Raw genomic sequence first — 17,476 nt, 5'->3', positions numbered from 1 at the left:
CCTCTTACCATCCTTGAAGTAGAAGGAATCATAAACAACCTCAAACCATCCAACTGCCAAGGTGACCCTTGCCCGGCTCCTATCATTAAGGAAGCCTCACACTCCCTTGCCCCTTTCATCACAGCCTTTATAAATGCCTCCTTCAAAACGGGTACAGGCCCTGACAACCTCAAGGACGCGTGGGTAATCCCACTACTCAAAAAACCGTCCCTTGACCCTAACATCCCACTAACTTCAGACCAATCACTACGGTCCCGTTCCTGCTTAAGATTCTTGATCATGCAGCTTACCTGCAGATCCAAGACTACGTTGAGTCTAACGAACTCTTGGGGCTAAGACAATCAGGCTTCCGTCCCAAACACGGCACTGAATCAGCCTTGATAGATCTGAAAACCCAGATGGAGACATTAAAGGACAATGGGAAACTGGGAAACTAGCTTTACTCCTTCTCCTCGACCTCTCCGCAGCATTCGATTTGGTCAACCACCAAATACTTTGCCAACATCTTAAATCCGCGGCCTACTTCTCTGACTCTGCCAATGCTTGGATCCATGCTGTCATGCACAACAAATCAGTTGCACAACCACGCACCATATTGCTTGACACCCCGACACACACTGCTAGACTCCCCGGGTCACAGTCCGCCTCCCAAGTCATCACTTCACCTATAGTGCGAGGGAGTCGTCATCACCGGCGGTTTTGGGCCGTGCGCAGAGGCCGGCCCGGTTTGTTGCCTCGTTTTCATTGGCAACTCCCGTGTAGGCTGCGTTCGGGCTTGAGCACCCGATCACGGTTACTTCCTGGTTTTGCGACGGTTTCCCGGTCACGTGGTCAAGTTTCCGCTCACGTGACTGGGAGCCGACGCACGTAAAAGCCAGGAAGTTCGAGTTGCTCACTGCTTCACAGCGGTTTCACAACTCTGTTTGGCGCTCTCAGGATTTTTGTTGTTTGCTTCATCGGATTTTGGACTCAGGCTTACGAACCACGGATTTGCTCTCTTGCTCCACGGATACTGTTAGTCAGAACTTTGTACGGATTTTTGGTACTCTTTTGCTACGCTCAACGGACTGATTTTGGATTTTCCCTTTCTGGCTTTTGATTTTCCGACCATAGACTACGTGATCAGTTTCATTCCCTTCGGCTACGGAAGGGCTACAGGCACCAGCCGGTACCTACCATCTAGGACACGGCTGTCCGGATCTTTGACGCTCACTCGCATCTGACCCTGGGCACCCTAGCTCCATCCCGCTAGATTTGGGTAAGAAAGTTTTTGCACACTCTTTCATATCAAAGTACTGTGTTTGCCTGTGCTAACCTAACTTCCTTTTAACAGCCTCTGGGATCCTCGGCGTCATCAGATCCAGTGAATCATCAAACCACCTGTGGCCTCAAAGCTCGCACAGGGAGTTTCTTTACTTTCTTCCTGTGGGTGATTTGTGGACAGAGGCCCCATTATTCTTCACTACGCGGCAAGTCACGACACACGCGTTCCTCAGTAACAGATCTATGCAGGTCTTCTCACCCTCAGCATCGGCCGACCCCTCTCCCATTCTCTGTGGCATCCCTCAAGGTTCTTGTGTATCGCCTACATTGTACAATGTATTCACCAAGCCACTTTTTCGATGTGCTTGACTTTCTGGGTGTATCCTATACCAACTACGCGGATGACACCCAGATACTCATTCCCATAACTGGTGATTACACAGTCGATACCAAAGCCTTGAATGATGTCTACTTGGTCATCCAGGCCTGGATGGAGCAACACAAGCTCTGCCTCAACGACGATAAGACGGAGCTCCTACTACTAGGATCCACCTATCGTCTTAACAAACTTGACCAAACCTATAAGGCCTTCACTATTGACAGCAACGTCATCAAGGTTTCCAAAGACACCAAAACTTTAGGGGTTTATCTGGACTCCACCCTTTCCTTGAACAGACAAACAAATGCTGTTAGGTCGGCCTCAGCATACACATGAAAACTTATCACCGCCTGCAGACCATTCCTGAACCCTCACAACTGCACTACCCTGGCAAGAACACTCATCATGTCCAAAATAGACTACTGCAGTGCCGTCTACCTAGGGACTAGTCATTCCAACCTCAATAAACTTCAAACTATTCAAAATAATGCCATAAGGGCAGCTCTCAATATCCCTAGACGGTCCCATATCTCCATCATCAGATCTGACTTACGCTGGCTCCCGGTGAAACAAAGAATTGCCTTGAAAACGCTAGCCTTGACTCACAAATGCCTGAACAACAACACCCCTCCTTACCTCTCTTCGCGCCTCACACCTCACTCCTCTTCCCACCCCACCAGATCAGCCCAAACTCACAGCCTAACCCTACCTAGATTTAAACTCCAAAAAGCGGGTGGTGTGAGCTTCCCTGTCCTAGCTTCCAAACTGTGGAACACTCTGCCAACACACATAAGAATCGAACCTTTGTTCCCAACGTTCAAGAACAACGCCAAAGCTTGGCTGTTCAACCAGAAAGCATGAGGTTCCCTTCGCTAGCCCAGCTCTCTACCTGCAATATATCCTATCTGTGTACATATGCCACACTGTATCGATCATAATCCTGTAAATTCTGTATTTGTATATAACCTGTAAATTTGTACTTGTGTATAACCTGTAAATTTGGTATTCTTGTATACTCCTGTTGTAACCTTTACCTAAGATTATGCGCCCGGTTGCCCACGGGCCTGGTGCGCTTTACAAATAAACTAAACTTCAAACTAAACTTCAAACTTCAATGTTGCCTATTCCGGTCAGAGACACCATTTTTGTGACATACCTTCGCATGGAACTTCAATAAATTAGGTTTTTCAACTTTCGGGATCCAAAAACTGTGCTTCATCTTGCACTGTGCAAGGGCACAAATGTGCCTTTGGAGCGAGACTGTGAAAAAGAGTGATGAGCAGTCTGGTGCAGGAATATGCGACGCATGCGCACATGTGGTTCATTCCCGTGCCAGTTCCCCTGATCCTTCCCGTGCCCAAGGGTGCACTGGGAACACAATTGCACAATTACTTTGTCGAATGTTGAAACCTATTATTTGGACGACCCTTTGGATCTTATAATCCTATTCCCTATCATGGAGACACCCAACTTTGATTTTGCATTGCTAGCTTCGCTTCCGATTTTTTTCTTTATGTCTCGTTCAAGGGTTTTCATGTAATGTGTCCTGTTAATAGCGTCCTACATATTATTGTGTGTGCTCTTATCTTCCCGTAGCTCATTTTCTTTCTTCCAGCAGACTCTAGTCTGCATCCCGGCAGGAGTGTGGTGCGCCAATCTACGGACAAGCCTAGATGCTTCTACATTGGTGATTCGGCACAGTATAAAAGCAAATCAACATTAACATATTACTGACTGAACTGTACAATTGAACAAAATCTAAAAAATAGTAAATCAGGTTAAATTGTAACACAAACAAGGCATGTCCCAACATTTATTCCGAATCCATGACTAACCTGTAAATGGTACCCATTTCATGTGGCTGAAGGCTTTCATCCACTTTTCCACCTCACTATGCCTGCCTGCCATGAATAGGTAAGCATCGTGGCTTAGGGAAACTTGTGTGCCATCGCCACCTGTTTGACAAACAAAACTGTACATTAATTCTTGAAAGCACACGACTCGAAAGTAAGCAGAAGGTTATCCACTAGTGTGAGTGAGGTCATTTTTGCAAGTTTTACAGACATAAAAAGGTTCCATTTAAAACAACAAAAAGTGGATTTCTTATAGCTCTCATACAAAAAAATCTTATTTAATTGCATCGCATCCTGACATATCCTATAAGTAATATGTGTGACTACTGATGCGTTCCATGACGCAGCACAGCATGAACCTAAGAAAAAGCATCTTGAGTAATAGAACAGAACCTCTGCAGCATAGAGTATCTTTGATCTATTGCAGATAGATGAAAGGTATCGAAAGGCTCTCTACCTAGCTGTGGCTTTTTATAACCAACGCCCCAGCCATGCCACAATTGCCTGGGTGGGATATTTCCCAGTAGGCATGAGGGCGAGTGTGCTGCTGGGTAAGCTGGTGGCAACCCAATGTCATGACATTTGAGCTAATACACCACCCATTTGTAAACATGTAAAATAAAAACAGATGCGTACAGATGGCTCGGGCCCACAAGGACATGGATCTGGAGCCAACATGTCAGAAGGAGTCGCTAGACAAAGGAAAATATAAGAATATGTCCTTATGGAAATGTAATAGCTCCTTATTAAAAGATGAATTATGTACTACATTTCTTACTGAAATCCATCATCAATTTTTCATGACCATAAAAGTGAAGACACCTCAATATCTAATAATTGGGATTGTTATAAGGCTGTTTTTTGGGGGCATATTATTTCTTATGTTGTGAAGAAAAAGAAAAGATTGAGGAGGGAGTCAGAGTTAATTCTAAAACAATTAAAACATTTAGAAAAACTTTATAGAAACCTGATGTCCCAACTCTAGAACTTATTCTGGAACTACGTATTAAGTTTAACAAAATAGCTGTCAGGATCCATCCCTGGAAGCTATGGCAGAAGTGGAAGTTTTCGCCGCGGAGAACCTTCACTTAGCAGTCCAGTCCTCATCCAACACGGCTGCCTTTGTTATTTAAGCAAGCCCCGCCCACCTCCCGGCGCGTTGTATCTGTGTTATTACTCCTAGTGATACTAGCGCTCAGCTAAATACTCCGTTTAGCTCCTTCAGTGTCCCCCTCGTAGTGTTTTCTCCTACCCGCTTGCCTTACCTCCGTTTAACTCTGCCTTTCCTTACTCCCTTTGTCCTTTCACGGCACTTGTCCGTTACGCCTTTTCAGTCTTTCCCTTTGCTTTCGGCATCTTGCACTCGTACTAGCGGTCCGCCGCCATCCTCGCGTGTCTACTTGTTCCTCACTGTGCCTTTCGTGGATCCAACCATTTCTGGTAAGTAGAGACTTTAACTGCTTCTCCCTCTTTTCCTACCTTTCTCTCTCTGCTCGGTCTGTGCCCCCGTTCCGGGCTCTTTCCCTCTTCTCTTCCTCCCGCATTGCTTCTCGTTGCTGCTACCTTGTATCCGGCCAAGTCTCCACGGATCGGATCCTGCCTTCTTTTCCTCAAGCCATCTTCATTTTGGTGGACAGAACAAACTTACTTGATCCACTTGTTTCTTGGGTACACTCCGGATCTCTCACTACCACATCCGCTATTGGAGAGTCTAATATTCAATACCATCTCAGGAAGACTACACAGGGTTTTTTACCGTCCATCGGTCTTTTCCCTGTCGCGGGGCTTTGGCTCCTCGGAGCCCCCCAAGAGAGGTTCCACTTCCTGTCGAGGTGGCCTCCGAGGGAGCCAGACCCTACTTGCATGACAGGAGGTCCAGAGACAAGTCTACAAAGGAAGATACCAGAACTCCCCGAAGATCCTCCAAACACTCCAAGGACAAGCAAGAGGAAGCCACAGGTGAGGAGAAGGGTGGTGAGGGTGAACAGCCTGACAGAATACAACGCCAAGACAGAATCATGGCTTCCCTTGAACAGTATCAAGAGCTGGTGGCAGCATTGCAGGGGCTAACCCTAGAAGTCCAAACCCTGAAAACCGAAAATGCTGCCCTACGCCAACAAGTAGTCCTACATAGGGACGACCAAGGAGACCTACCACCCATGACTTTATCCTTCGGAAAATATGATGGCTATCCAGGCGGTCTAAAGGAGTACTTAGACGCCTGCCACGTATATTTCACCTTTCGTCCCCACGCCTTTGAAACCGCCAGAGCTAAAGTGGGGTTCCTCATAGCTAATCTCACTGGAAATGCCTTGGCCTGGGCTACCCCGTTGGTAACAATAAATGATCCTGCACTGGATAATTATGACTCATTTGTGGACCTTTTCAAGGCCAGATTCGATCGTCCTGAGGTTCTGTACACCTCTTTTGAAGCAATACTAGATGTAGAACAAGGAAACACGGATGTACAGACCTACATATCTCGCTTCCTGAGACTGGTGGCGAAAACAGATTGGCCAGAATCTGCCAAACAGACGATCTTTCGGAGGGGACTTAAGGATGAGTTGAAGGATGAGTTAGCCCGAGTAGCTCGACCTCCGTCCTTTCAAGATCTCATGTCACTCACTCTCCAATTAGAGTATCGTCTCAACGAAAGCCGCCAGGAATGGAGAAGACCTCGTCTTAGCCAGCCCTCATCCAGCCCAGCTCCTCACCCTTCGAGGGAACCGTCCACCCGAGAGGAACCTATGCAGATAGGGGCAACCCGAGGCCCCCTCACGCCTGCAGACCACAAAAGACGCAGGGATTCAGGCCTCTGTATATATTGCGGCTCTTCAAAGCACCTCCTCAGAGATTGTCCAGAAGTTCCTTCAAGAAGGAAAGAAAACTTCCATCCTCGGTCCTTTGCAAGGGAGGTCTCGGGGGGACAAGATACAGTCCTTGCAACCTTACCAGACCAACAGAATTAAGAGAGGATAACAGCCTGATGGTATTTCGAGTCAAACTCTGGACAACCAAAACTTCATGTGTGGAGGTTTTAGCCATGCTGGACTGCGGTGCCGCAGGGAACTTTATGGACGAAGGATGGGCTCGAGAACAACAGATGCCCTTTAGGCAGAAGGATAGACCCATTCCGGTAGAAGGAGTGGATGGTACCCCCCTTTCCTCAGGCCCAATCCAATCCGAGACGATACCCTTACGTCTGGAATTGGGAGAGCATCAGGAACTGCTGGTATTCGATCTCATTAGAGCAGACCACTTTCCCTTGGTGATAGGAATACCCTGGCTAAGAAGACACAATCCGCAAATAAACTGGACTACCAACTGTGTGCGTTTTGATTCTTCCTAATGTGAACAGCATTGTCAATCTGCCCTTCGAGTCAAAAGAAAGGACAAGGACAATGGAACCCCTCTACTCAAGGTGGTCTCATCGGTTCCCCGTCAGTACCAAGAATATGCTGAGGTCTTCGAAGACACTACACCCAAACTCTTACCTCCTCATCGGCCAGAGGATTGTGCCATAGAACTGACCCCGGAGTCTGTTGTCCCATTTGGCAGGATGTTTCCCCTATCTCTTTCCGAAAGACAGGCCTTAAGAAAATATCTGGATGACAACCTGCAGAACGGTCTAGTACAGGAATCAAGGTCTTCAGGGGGGGCTTCACTGTTTTTCATTCCTAAAAAGGACACCACCGAACTACGTCCCTGTATAGACTACAGAGGGTTAAATGGGATCACAATCCGCGATCGCTACCCTATGCCACTCATAAGGGACATCCTAGAAGCTGTGAGAGGGGCCTCTTACTTCACCAAATTGGACCTTAGAGGAGCCTACCATCTCCTCAGAGTGAGGAGAGGTGACGAGTGGAAGACCGCATTTCGGACCCCATTCGGATTGTATGAATACAGGGTTATGCCCTTCGGCCTGGTAAATGCCCCTGCAGTCTTTCAGAGGTTTATCAATAAGATTTTCTCCGACATGTTGTTTGTCTCGGTGGTCGTTTATCTAGACGACATATTGATATATTCTCAAGAACTACTGGACCATCGTGAACAAGTCAAAAGAGTGTTACATCGACTCCGAGCAAATCACCTCCTGTTCAAACCAGAAAAGTGCCAGTTTGAAGTGACCTCCGTCTCTTATCTAGGTTATGTCCTCTCGAAGGAAGGGATCAAGATGGAACCCGGAAAGATAAAGGCTATCCTGGACTGGAAGGAGCCAAAAAGTGCCAAAGAGATCCAGTCTTTCCTAGGTTTGGCAAATTTCTATCGCCAATTTATCCCCAACTTTTCTAACTCGATGTTAGCCATTACAGGTCTCCTTAAAAAAGGGGTTCAGTACGCCTTTGGACCAGAACAGAAAAGAGCCTTCTTACAGCTCAAGGAGCTGTTTACCTCCGCTCCCATACTAGTGCAACCAGATCAAACAAGACCATTTATAATGGAAACTGATGCCTCGGGGGGAGCAGTGGGAGCCATTCTATTGCAAGAGGCAGAAGACGGTCTCACACATCCAGTAGCGTATTATTCCAAAACCCTGACCAAAAGCGAACGAAATTACTCAGTTTTAGAAAGAGAACTACTGGCCATCAAACTGGCATGCCAAGAGTGGAGGCACTTGTTACAAGGAGCAGCACACCCATTTCAAGTACGAACTGATCATCGTAACCTCAGAGTGTTACAGCAGATGGAGTGTACCAACGCCCGACATGCTAGATGGGCATATTTCTTCTCTCAATATGACTTTAACATCACCTATTTACCAGGGTCAGAGAACAAGATGGCTGATGCCCTCTCCAGATGTCCAGGAGAAGAAACAAACCATAATCAAGATCACAATCTCTTGTTTCCCAACCTTAAGATCACGGCAAGTGTCTCTCTCTTTTTGCAAGAACTTACCTCCCAATACGGTTCGCTATCAACCATTCCAACCACTGTCAATCTGGCCGATGATGGTTTGTACTACCACGGTACTGGGTTGTTTCTCCCGTCTAAAGGACTTCAGGAACAGATCCTCTCCTGGTGTCATGATACCCCCCTCGCTGGACACCCCGGTATCAAGAAGACCCAGGATCTCATAAGCCGAAGGTTTTGGTGGCCAGAACTCCACAAGGATGTAGAGAGATATGTTTCGACCTGCCCGATTTGTGCCACCAACAAATACCAAACAGGCAAACCTTTGGGCAAACTGCAACAACCTACCCTACCTACCCAGCCTTGGGAACACGTGTCTACGGATTTTATTGTCGATCTACCGAAATCAGAAGGAATGACCGCAATCATGGTAACTATTGATTCATACAGTAAGCTGGCTCACTTCTCAGCATTGGAAGGTCTTCCGTCAGCTCCAAAGACGGCTTCAGTCTTCCCCCGGGATATAGTACGCTTGCATGGCCTGCCTCGAACCATAGTCTCGGATAGAGGTACCCAATTTACCTCCAGGTTCTGGACATCGTTGTGTCAACAGTTGGGGATTCACAGAGCACTGTCGTCCGGCTTTCACCCACAGAGCAACGGCCAGACAGAGAGACTTAATGCCAGACTTGAGCAGTACTTAAGATGTTTTTGCAGCAACAGACAGGAGAGCTGGTCTTCCTACCTCGCGCAGGCCGAGTTCGCCTATAACAACAACTACCACACCTCGACTAGAATGAGTCCTTTCTATTGCACTTATGGTTACCATCCTCAGGAGATGCCTTGGTCCGGAATGCAACCCACCAAATCTCCTGCCATAGATGACCGGTTATCAGAACTAAAGAAGGTACATAAGTTGGCAAGAGAAGCATTAGAGGACAGCCAACTCGCACAAAAGAAGTGGGCCGACAGAAGCAGAAGAACCAACCCAGATTGGAAGTCCGGACAAAGGGTCTGGTTATCCACGAGGTATCTACCCAAGTGGATACACACCGGCAAGTTTGCTCCACGATATCTGGGTCCTTATCCTATAGTGAAACAAATAAACCCAGGGGCATACGAAATCCGCCTGCCTAAGAACCTCCAGAGGGTACACCCTGTTTTCCACACATCACTGCTTAAAGAATATAAGGTGGATCCTTTCTCACGAAAGTTTCGGAAAACCAAGACTCCGACCACAGTAGAACCACAAGTGTATGAAGTGGAATACTTAGTGGATTCTCGGTATTATCAAGGCAGTCTGCAATATCTTGTCCATTGGAAGGGTTTCTCCACTGAAGAAAGAACCTGGGAACCCAGACACCACCTGCATGCTCCAAGGTTACTGAGAGAGTTTCACCAAAGATACCCGGGAAAACCAGGGGGCTTTCGGAGGGAGAAGGGTTATACTGTCAGGATCCATCCCTGGAAGCTATGGCAGAAGTGGAAGTTTTCGCCGCGGAGAACCTTCACTTAGCAGTCCAGTCCTCATCCAACATGGCTGCCTTTGTTATTTAAGCAAGCCCTGCCCACCTCCCGGCGCGTTGTATCTGTGTTATTACTCCTAGAGATACCAGCGCTCAGCTAAATACTCCGTTTAGCTCCTTCAGTGTCCCCCTCGTAGTGTTTTCTCCTACCCGCTTGCCTTACCTCCGTTTAACTCTGCCTTTCCTTACTCCCTTTGTCCTTTCACGACACTTGTCCGTTACGCCTTTTCAGTCTTTCCCTTTGCTTTCAGCATCTTGCACTCGTACTAGCGGTCCGCCGCCATCCTCGCGTATCTACGTGTTCCTCCCTGTGCCTTTCGTGGATCCAACCGTTTCTGGTAAGTAGGGACTTTAACTGGTTCTCCCTCTTTTCCTACCTTCCTCTCTCTGCTCGGTCCGTGCCCCCGTTCCGGGCTCTTTCCCTCTTCTCTTCCTCCCGCATTGCTTCTCGTTGCTGCTACCTTGTATCCGGCCAGGTCTCTACGGATCGGATCCTGCCTTCTTTTCCTCAAGCCATCTTCATTTTGGTGGACAGAACAAACTTACTTGATCCACTTGTTTCTTGGGTTCACTCCGGATCTCTCACTACCACATCCGCTATTGGAGAGTCTAATATTCAATACCATCTCAGGAAGACTACACAGGGTTTTTTACCGTCCATCGGTCTTTTCCCTGTCGCGAGGCTTTGGCTCCTCGGGGCCCCCCAAGACAGGTTCCACTTCCTGTCGAGGTGGCCTCCGAGGGAGCCAGACCCTACTTGCATGACAGGAGGTCCAGAGACAAGTCTACAAAGGAAGATACCAGAACTCCCCGAAGATCCTCCAAACACTCCAAGGACAAGCAAGAGGAAGCCAAAGGTGAGGAGAAGGGCGGTGAGGGTGAACAGCCTGGCAATAGCATATGAATGTTCTAGTGCTGTTCTGTTGAAATATAGAGCTACAATGTATCCATTGTTTAATAGAACCAGCCCATCTCTTGCCCCACACATAAAATTAAAAAAAAGAACTACCATGTTTGTTGTTAAGGGTGGATTAGGAGTTAGACAATTTTCAGACAAAGATATATTTAATGTTTTTTCGAAATGTTACCAAAATGTGTACTCCACAGATGCATCACATAACTACCCCAACTTTAAAGAACGTATTAAAGATATCCCACACTCCTCTTATTTGGATTGTGATTGGGCTCGCTTGGAGAATCGTGTTCTCTTGATGAGATCTACAAAGAAATTTGTAATCTTAAGAAAGGTAAAGCCCCTGTCCCTGATGGTTTTGATATTCATTTTGATGTGCATTTTCAACATTTGCTAGCTCCAAAACTCAATGAGCTGTTTTAGACCAAAGGGTGAATCGGTTGGAGCCTTTCCTGAAGCAATGGTAATTTTCTTTTCAAAATCGTATAAAGATCCAGAACTTCCCCAAAACTATAGAGCAATCTATTTACTTTACTTTACAAATTTGTCACACGTTCCTCAGAACCCATAGGCATATGGGCGCAACAAAGACAGACAGTAAAAACATAAAACATGGAGCTCAGCTGATGAGCGGGGTGTAGGGTTGGGCATGGTTATCACATAGGCAGCTACAAGTTAATTAAAAAGATATGTTTTTAATTTTTTCTTGAGATTTTCAGCCAGGATGATCTTTCTCATTTCTCAAGGAAGTTCCAAGCCTTCCGGGCTGCTGCATAAAAAGCGCTCTGTTTAACCTGTGAAAGTGAGCATCTCGGTTCTTTAAGCTGTAATGTGCCATTTGATCCTGAGCGTTCTCGTGTTCAACTTCACATGCAGCTCCCTCGAGAGATATACAGGTCTGGTGCGTGTGATGCACTTGTGTACCATAACTAGTGCCCAAACTGTTACCCTATCTTCAATCGGTAACCAATGCAGGTCTCTTCTTGCTTTGGTTACATGGTCAGGTCTCCTCAGCCCAATAATGGCTCTGACTGCGCTGTCCTGTATGACCTGTAGTCTTACATACTCTGTCTTATTGATGCCCAAGAAGATAGTGCCACAGTAGTTCAGCTTAGACCCATTCATCGCCCTAGCTCTGATATCACAGTTCACTTTTGAGATAAAGGGGTGAATCTGTGTAAGTAATTTTTAGGTGGTATGCAGATGAGGCAACCAAGTGGCTCACTTACGCCCTCATATTGAGATGCTGATCCAGTACAATGTCCAATGTTTTCACTTTTGCTTTAGATTCTATATGGTGTCCTGCCCGGGTGAAGTTTCTGTAATTATCCCCTAACTTCTATTCTTTTTGGTGTTCCAACTACCATATGTTCTGTCTTTTCCTTGTTCAATGCAAGCCCGATTTCTACCATCCATGCTTGGATGATGTCATAAACTTTGTTCAATCTTATAGAGTCCTGCTCATGATTTCCTGACAGAGGGATGACACATTGCGTGTCATACACAATTTTTATCTAGCACATCAAAAGAGGAGCCGTAAAGATGTTGTAGAGATATGTCTAATAACATCAGAAGCAATGTTCCACCATTGTCCATTGTGTGCAGCAGATTGGACTTAAGGTCCAATAATGCTGTCTCCGTACCATGGCCCTGTCTAAAACCAGATTGCCTGTCATGTAGCACCTTATGATTATTCAGGAAATCTGGATATACACAACCCGATGTAAGATCTTCAACAAGAACGGGGTGTTAGTTATGGGACTGCAATTAAGTGCATCAAAAGGACAGAACCCAGGCTTTTTATTCACTTTTTTAATGCTGTTTTCAGGTGATCTGGGCCATGACCTTCTGAGAACTGATGAACTTAGTCAAGACTTCGATCATGGACGCAGATCAAACTTTAAAGTTCTCTGCCGGCCAAGAATCCCCCTTACAATTTGTAGGTCTAAGTTTGTAAATGATTGCACTAAGTTCTGTCTGTGTCAGAGGGTGAACATTAAAAGCAGGCATCATAGTAGTTTTATCAAGAGCTTGCTCAATGTCTACTTTGACTGGAACTGCTTCTCTTCAGCTCTATATTTTGTTTGGTCCCATCCAGTTTATTTAACATTGGTTTTTGTATGGAGGCCACCATTCTGCATATTTAATTGGCAGGTTCTCCGGTGGTGGGCAAGGTGTTTCCAATTCTTTTAGGATTTTAAACAGGTCTTTAGACTCAAGTTGTGCCTCATGTATTCCAATGTCCAGCATGTTTCTCTTTTTGCTTCTATCATGGCCTTTTTGAAAGCTCTAGAGGCCTCGTTAAAGGTTTGTCTATCACTTTCCGAATTAGAAAGTTTCCATTTATAAAAATGTTTATTTTTCTTTGATTTGAGGCTCTGTATTTCTGATGTGAACCAACTATTTGGTTCTTTTGGGTGCCAGAACGTCCACAGCTTTTTGTAGAGTACTCTGAATTTCCTCACTCATTTTGTTAGCATTAGCTAGCAAATCAAAACTTGTTGCTAGCAGCTGTAGCCATTTACTCATAGCTGTAGGGTTACGTTTCTTAATATTCCATGTTGTTTTCCACTGATTTGGGGGTTCTGTATATTTTATCTTGTCTACACATATAATACCCCGCTGAATAAAAAAACTATCTGACCATGAACATGAGCAGTCATACACATTTTATGTGTTGCAATCCAGTCTAATCAACTTGTAAGGACTCGGGGTGTTTAAAGAGGTCAGGACTGTGCCCTCGTAACAGCTATACTACTCCACAATGAAGTCCTGACACCTCAGAACTATATACCCTACAAAGGTATATGTCCGCATGGAACCCCACCTAGCAGAGTTGGCTCAAAAGTGGAAACTGAATGTGAAAAACACAATTTACTATAACAGTTCAACAAGCTCACAATAATACTATTATAAGTATTTTTATTATAACCTCACACCATTTTTTACAAACAAATGATTTATTTAGTAAATAAATTCATTAACAAACACACACATATGAGAAAATTCAATCGTGTTATTCAAACTTCATCAAAAATAAAATGACTGAAACTAAGTGACCATAAGCATACAATTCTCAAATATATTCATACTAAGAACACCAATGGGAAGAACAATGGTCTTAGACATTCCCAAAACATTCCCCTATATATGGGTTGGCTCTCTGACAAGCTCCTTAATAAACTCAGGTTGTAAATTATTTGCTAAGATTTTGGCAAATCATTTGGCCCCCTTTCTCTTTAGGTTGATCAGAAGAGTCCAAGATGGAATTGTTAGAGGTAGATTATCTTCATCCAACTGATTTCATGAATCCAATGATAGGTTTGCTGCCATGGCACTTGATGCAGAAAAAAGCATTTAATAGGGTGCAATGGGATCATTTATTTGAACATTTGAAATGCCATGGTTTAGGATCTCTATTTCTATTTTTACATTATTATATTCAGGGCTTAAAACTTCTATTTTTGTTAATGGACATGTGACCTCTTTTTCCCCATTATTAAGAGGAACCAGTCAAGGGTGTCCCTTATCTCCCATGTTATTCATTTAAGCTTTAGAACCTTTCCTGGAATTTATGAGACTAGATGAAAATATACACGACATTGAGATGTCTAATCTACATATTAAACTTGCTTCTTATGCAGATGATATTCTCCTTTTTTTGAAGAACACGAATACTAGTATTGATCATCTGATGTGCAGAATTTCTCTATTCTCGTCTGTTTCTGGGTATAAGTTAGATGCTGATACGCCTGAAACCTTAACCTTCAATATTCACTGCACAAAACATGATATTTGGAATTCCGGTATGAAATGGTGCCCAAAAGGCATTAAATATGTAGGGCTCCATATCTCCTCATTGTTTAAGGAACTTATGAAAGAAATGTCGTGTCTGGTAAGGTCTGGTATACTCTCCCGAGACCCCTCCTCACCTCTTCCTTCTGATGAGTTGCTCCGGGTCTCCGAAGTCTCTCTTCTCCGGGATTTCTTATCCCTGATGTACTTCTTAGTCTTGACCTTCTTGTCATGCAGGTAAGGACGGGCTCCACTGGAGGCCACCTTGGCAGGATATAGTTTCCTGACCAAAGGGAACCCCAGGAAGCAAGCCTCAAAGGCAGGGAAAAAGCTTCTTTCCACTAAAAAACCAAGCAGTGATGTAGCTATTGATGGCTGCCTAAGGTAGTCCGATATCTTAAGTTTCACTGAGCTCGGAACAGAAGGTTTGAGTCCATGCAGATGCCTTTAAGCAGAATGCTGCTCAATTCCAAAGATAGATCCGGAAGTGAGGATTGCGAGGAATAAGGAAGGAAGGATGAAGCGAGTTATAGAAGTACAAGTATAAACTAGATAGTGAGAAGGAGAAATGCCAGAGTGGCTGCATGGTGTGCAGGAGCACAGCAAAGGGAAGAACAGTCACAGAAAACCAGGAAGTCTCTGATAGAGGTGCAGCGGCAACAGAGGGGAAATTAGCGGAGCCGATGCAGACAGTATTAGTACCTGGAATGCGGGTACCAGCCGTGGGCAGCCTCAGGAGAAAGTGGAAGCAAAAGGCTAGGAAAGAGACGAACGAAAGAAGAAGAGCAAAAACAGCCGTATGGTTAGGGCTCAATCTGGGGCAGGAGGAAAATCTGGAAGTCCACAAAGTGCAGGGAAAACAAAAAGAAGGAAACAGCGAGTCGCTGCAGCGGGTACCAGGATGAAAGTGTCACTCGCAGTCGCGGTCATCACCACGACTGGCGATTTCTTTCGCGTTGGAGTTTGAGAGGACGTAGAGGAGGATTACTTTAGTCCTTTTTCTGTGTTTCGCTCCGCAGCTCCGAACGCGGGACGCGACGCTGCCGGGAGTATTTAAATCCCCGCCTCCCGGCAGGTCGTTGCGTTGCAACCCTCCTCTGTTGTTTACTTTTCAACTCTGGGTCCTTCGCTCTTCCTCTGCACCTCGCTTTGGAATTTCTCAGGGGATTTTTCCCCTTGGATACTTTACTCCGGGGTTCCGGCTTTTCAGAACACCGTACTTGTTTCCTTTTCTTCTTCGCCGCCGTCCCTGGGCGGCACTAGCTGTGCTTTTTCTCCGAAGGGCTCTCGTGCTCTCTCTCTCTCTCTCTCTCTCTCTCTCTCTCTCTCTCTCTCTCTCTCTCACTCTTTCTCCTGTTCCCTCTCCTTGTCAGCGTGGGGTTCCTTCCGTGCTCCTCCGCAGTGCCTTTCTGGAACATTATCGACCTCCACTGCAGCCTCCTCAGCCGCTGCCTTCTCCGCCTGTGCTTCAGGCCTACAGCTATTGTTGGACTTGGACATTTATTGCCCCCGTCAGTTGTTGGAGATCCTTCGCTTCCTTCCTTTCATCTGGGAACAACTGGCCTTCACCGACAAGTCTTGGCACCTCTTATCAGGGTTTTTTCCCCTTTGCGGGTTTTTCCCTGCATTTTCTGGCTTGGTCCCGGAAAGGAGGTCACTGTGCCGCTGTTCTCACCCAGCGGTCACAGTGGCTTCTCCCCGTGACAAGCACACGCACCAGAGAAAGGAGAGAGACTACCTGGCACATCAAGGACTGCAAGGAACCATTGACTCGGAAAGCTCAGGTGAGGAGAACGTGGGTACAGGGGAAACTCAGCCAAGGGTACTTGTCAAGTCACAGATTGCAACGCCAAAGAGTATCACGATGTCAGCTGAGGAACAGGTCCAAGAGCTGTGGAAGGCTTTTCAAGCTATGTCCCAGGAGCTACAAGGGGTCAAGACTGAAAACGCTTTGCTTAAACAAATGGTTACGGCTAGGGAACCGACTCCCTCGGAATTGCCACCCATGGCGCTGTCCTCTGGGAAGTTTGATGGCTCCCCCAAGAAGGTGAAGGAGTTTCTTGAAGCAAGCCTGGTTCATTTCACGTTCAGACCTCGTACCTTTGCTACGGATCAGGCCCGGGTAGGTTTCCTGATATCCAACATGACTGGAAACGCTCTGTCCTGGGCCACCCCATTGGTGACTAGTGGAAACGCCATTTTGCAAGACTATTCGGGGTTTCAGAATCTTCTTAAACAGGCCTTTGAACGACCCGAGCTCTCCTTCACAGCCTGCGAAGATCTGTTGGATGTCCGGCAAGGCACACTAGACGTTTTATCATATATTTCCTCTTTCAAGACGTTAGCAGCCGGAGCAGGATGGCCCGAGACAGCACAATATGCCATTTTTAGAAGAGGACTGAAGGAGGAAATTAAAGACGAACTGGCCAGATCTCCTTGTTCCCCTACTTTCTCAGATCTACTTTCTGCTGCGCTTCATATAGAGTATCGCCTTCAAGAGAGAAGAGTTGAACGTCGGAAGCAAAGGATTCCTGGCCATATCACAGACCCCTCTGTACCCGTTCTCCCTAGTCGCTCTACTAACATCGTTACTGAAGAACCCATGCAGATCGGTGCCACCAGGGCGCCCTTGTCCGCAGCTGAAAGACGTCGCAGAAGAGAGAAAGGACTGTGTGCCTACTGCGGATCAGATCAACATTTTCTCAGAGACTGTTCAGAGCTGTCCAATAAGAGGTCGGGAAACGACTACCCTCGGCGTCAGTAGGGACAAGCGACCGAGGGTCTTTGAGCAATCTTCATCGTCCCTATGTCTCTCTGTCAGTGACCTCCTCTGAAACTAAGGAGGACTCCAGGCTGATGGTCATTCCAGTACAGCTCAACCTCGGAAAACATC

At 46.1% G+C, this 17,476-nt stretch overlaps 1 protein-coding gene across 1 annotated transcript in view; it reads right to left on the bottom strand.

The window, feature by feature from the left end:
* The window catches only part of LOC138581365 (rho GTPase-activating protein 24-like), a 270,059-nt gene that overhangs the window by 227,836 nt on the left and 24,747 nt on the right, over positions 1-17,476 (bottom strand). Inside the window, exon 2 of the mRNA XM_069652645.1 lies at positions 3,478-3,597. Coding sequence (XP_069508746.1) covers positions 3,478-3,597 — 120 coding nt within the window. The remainder of the gene's footprint in view (positions 1-3,477; positions 3,598-17,476) is intronic.

Source organism: Ambystoma mexicanum, chromosome 3p, assembly GCF_040938575.1.
Source record: "Ambystoma mexicanum isolate Mex_15411 chromosome 3p, UKY_AmexF1_1, whole genome shotgun sequence".
Classification (NCBI taxonomy): Eukaryota; Metazoa; Chordata; class Amphibia; order Caudata; family Ambystomatidae; genus Ambystoma; species Ambystoma mexicanum.
Note: the sequence above shows the minus strand (reverse complement) of the source record. Positions and strands in the feature narration are given on the sequence as shown.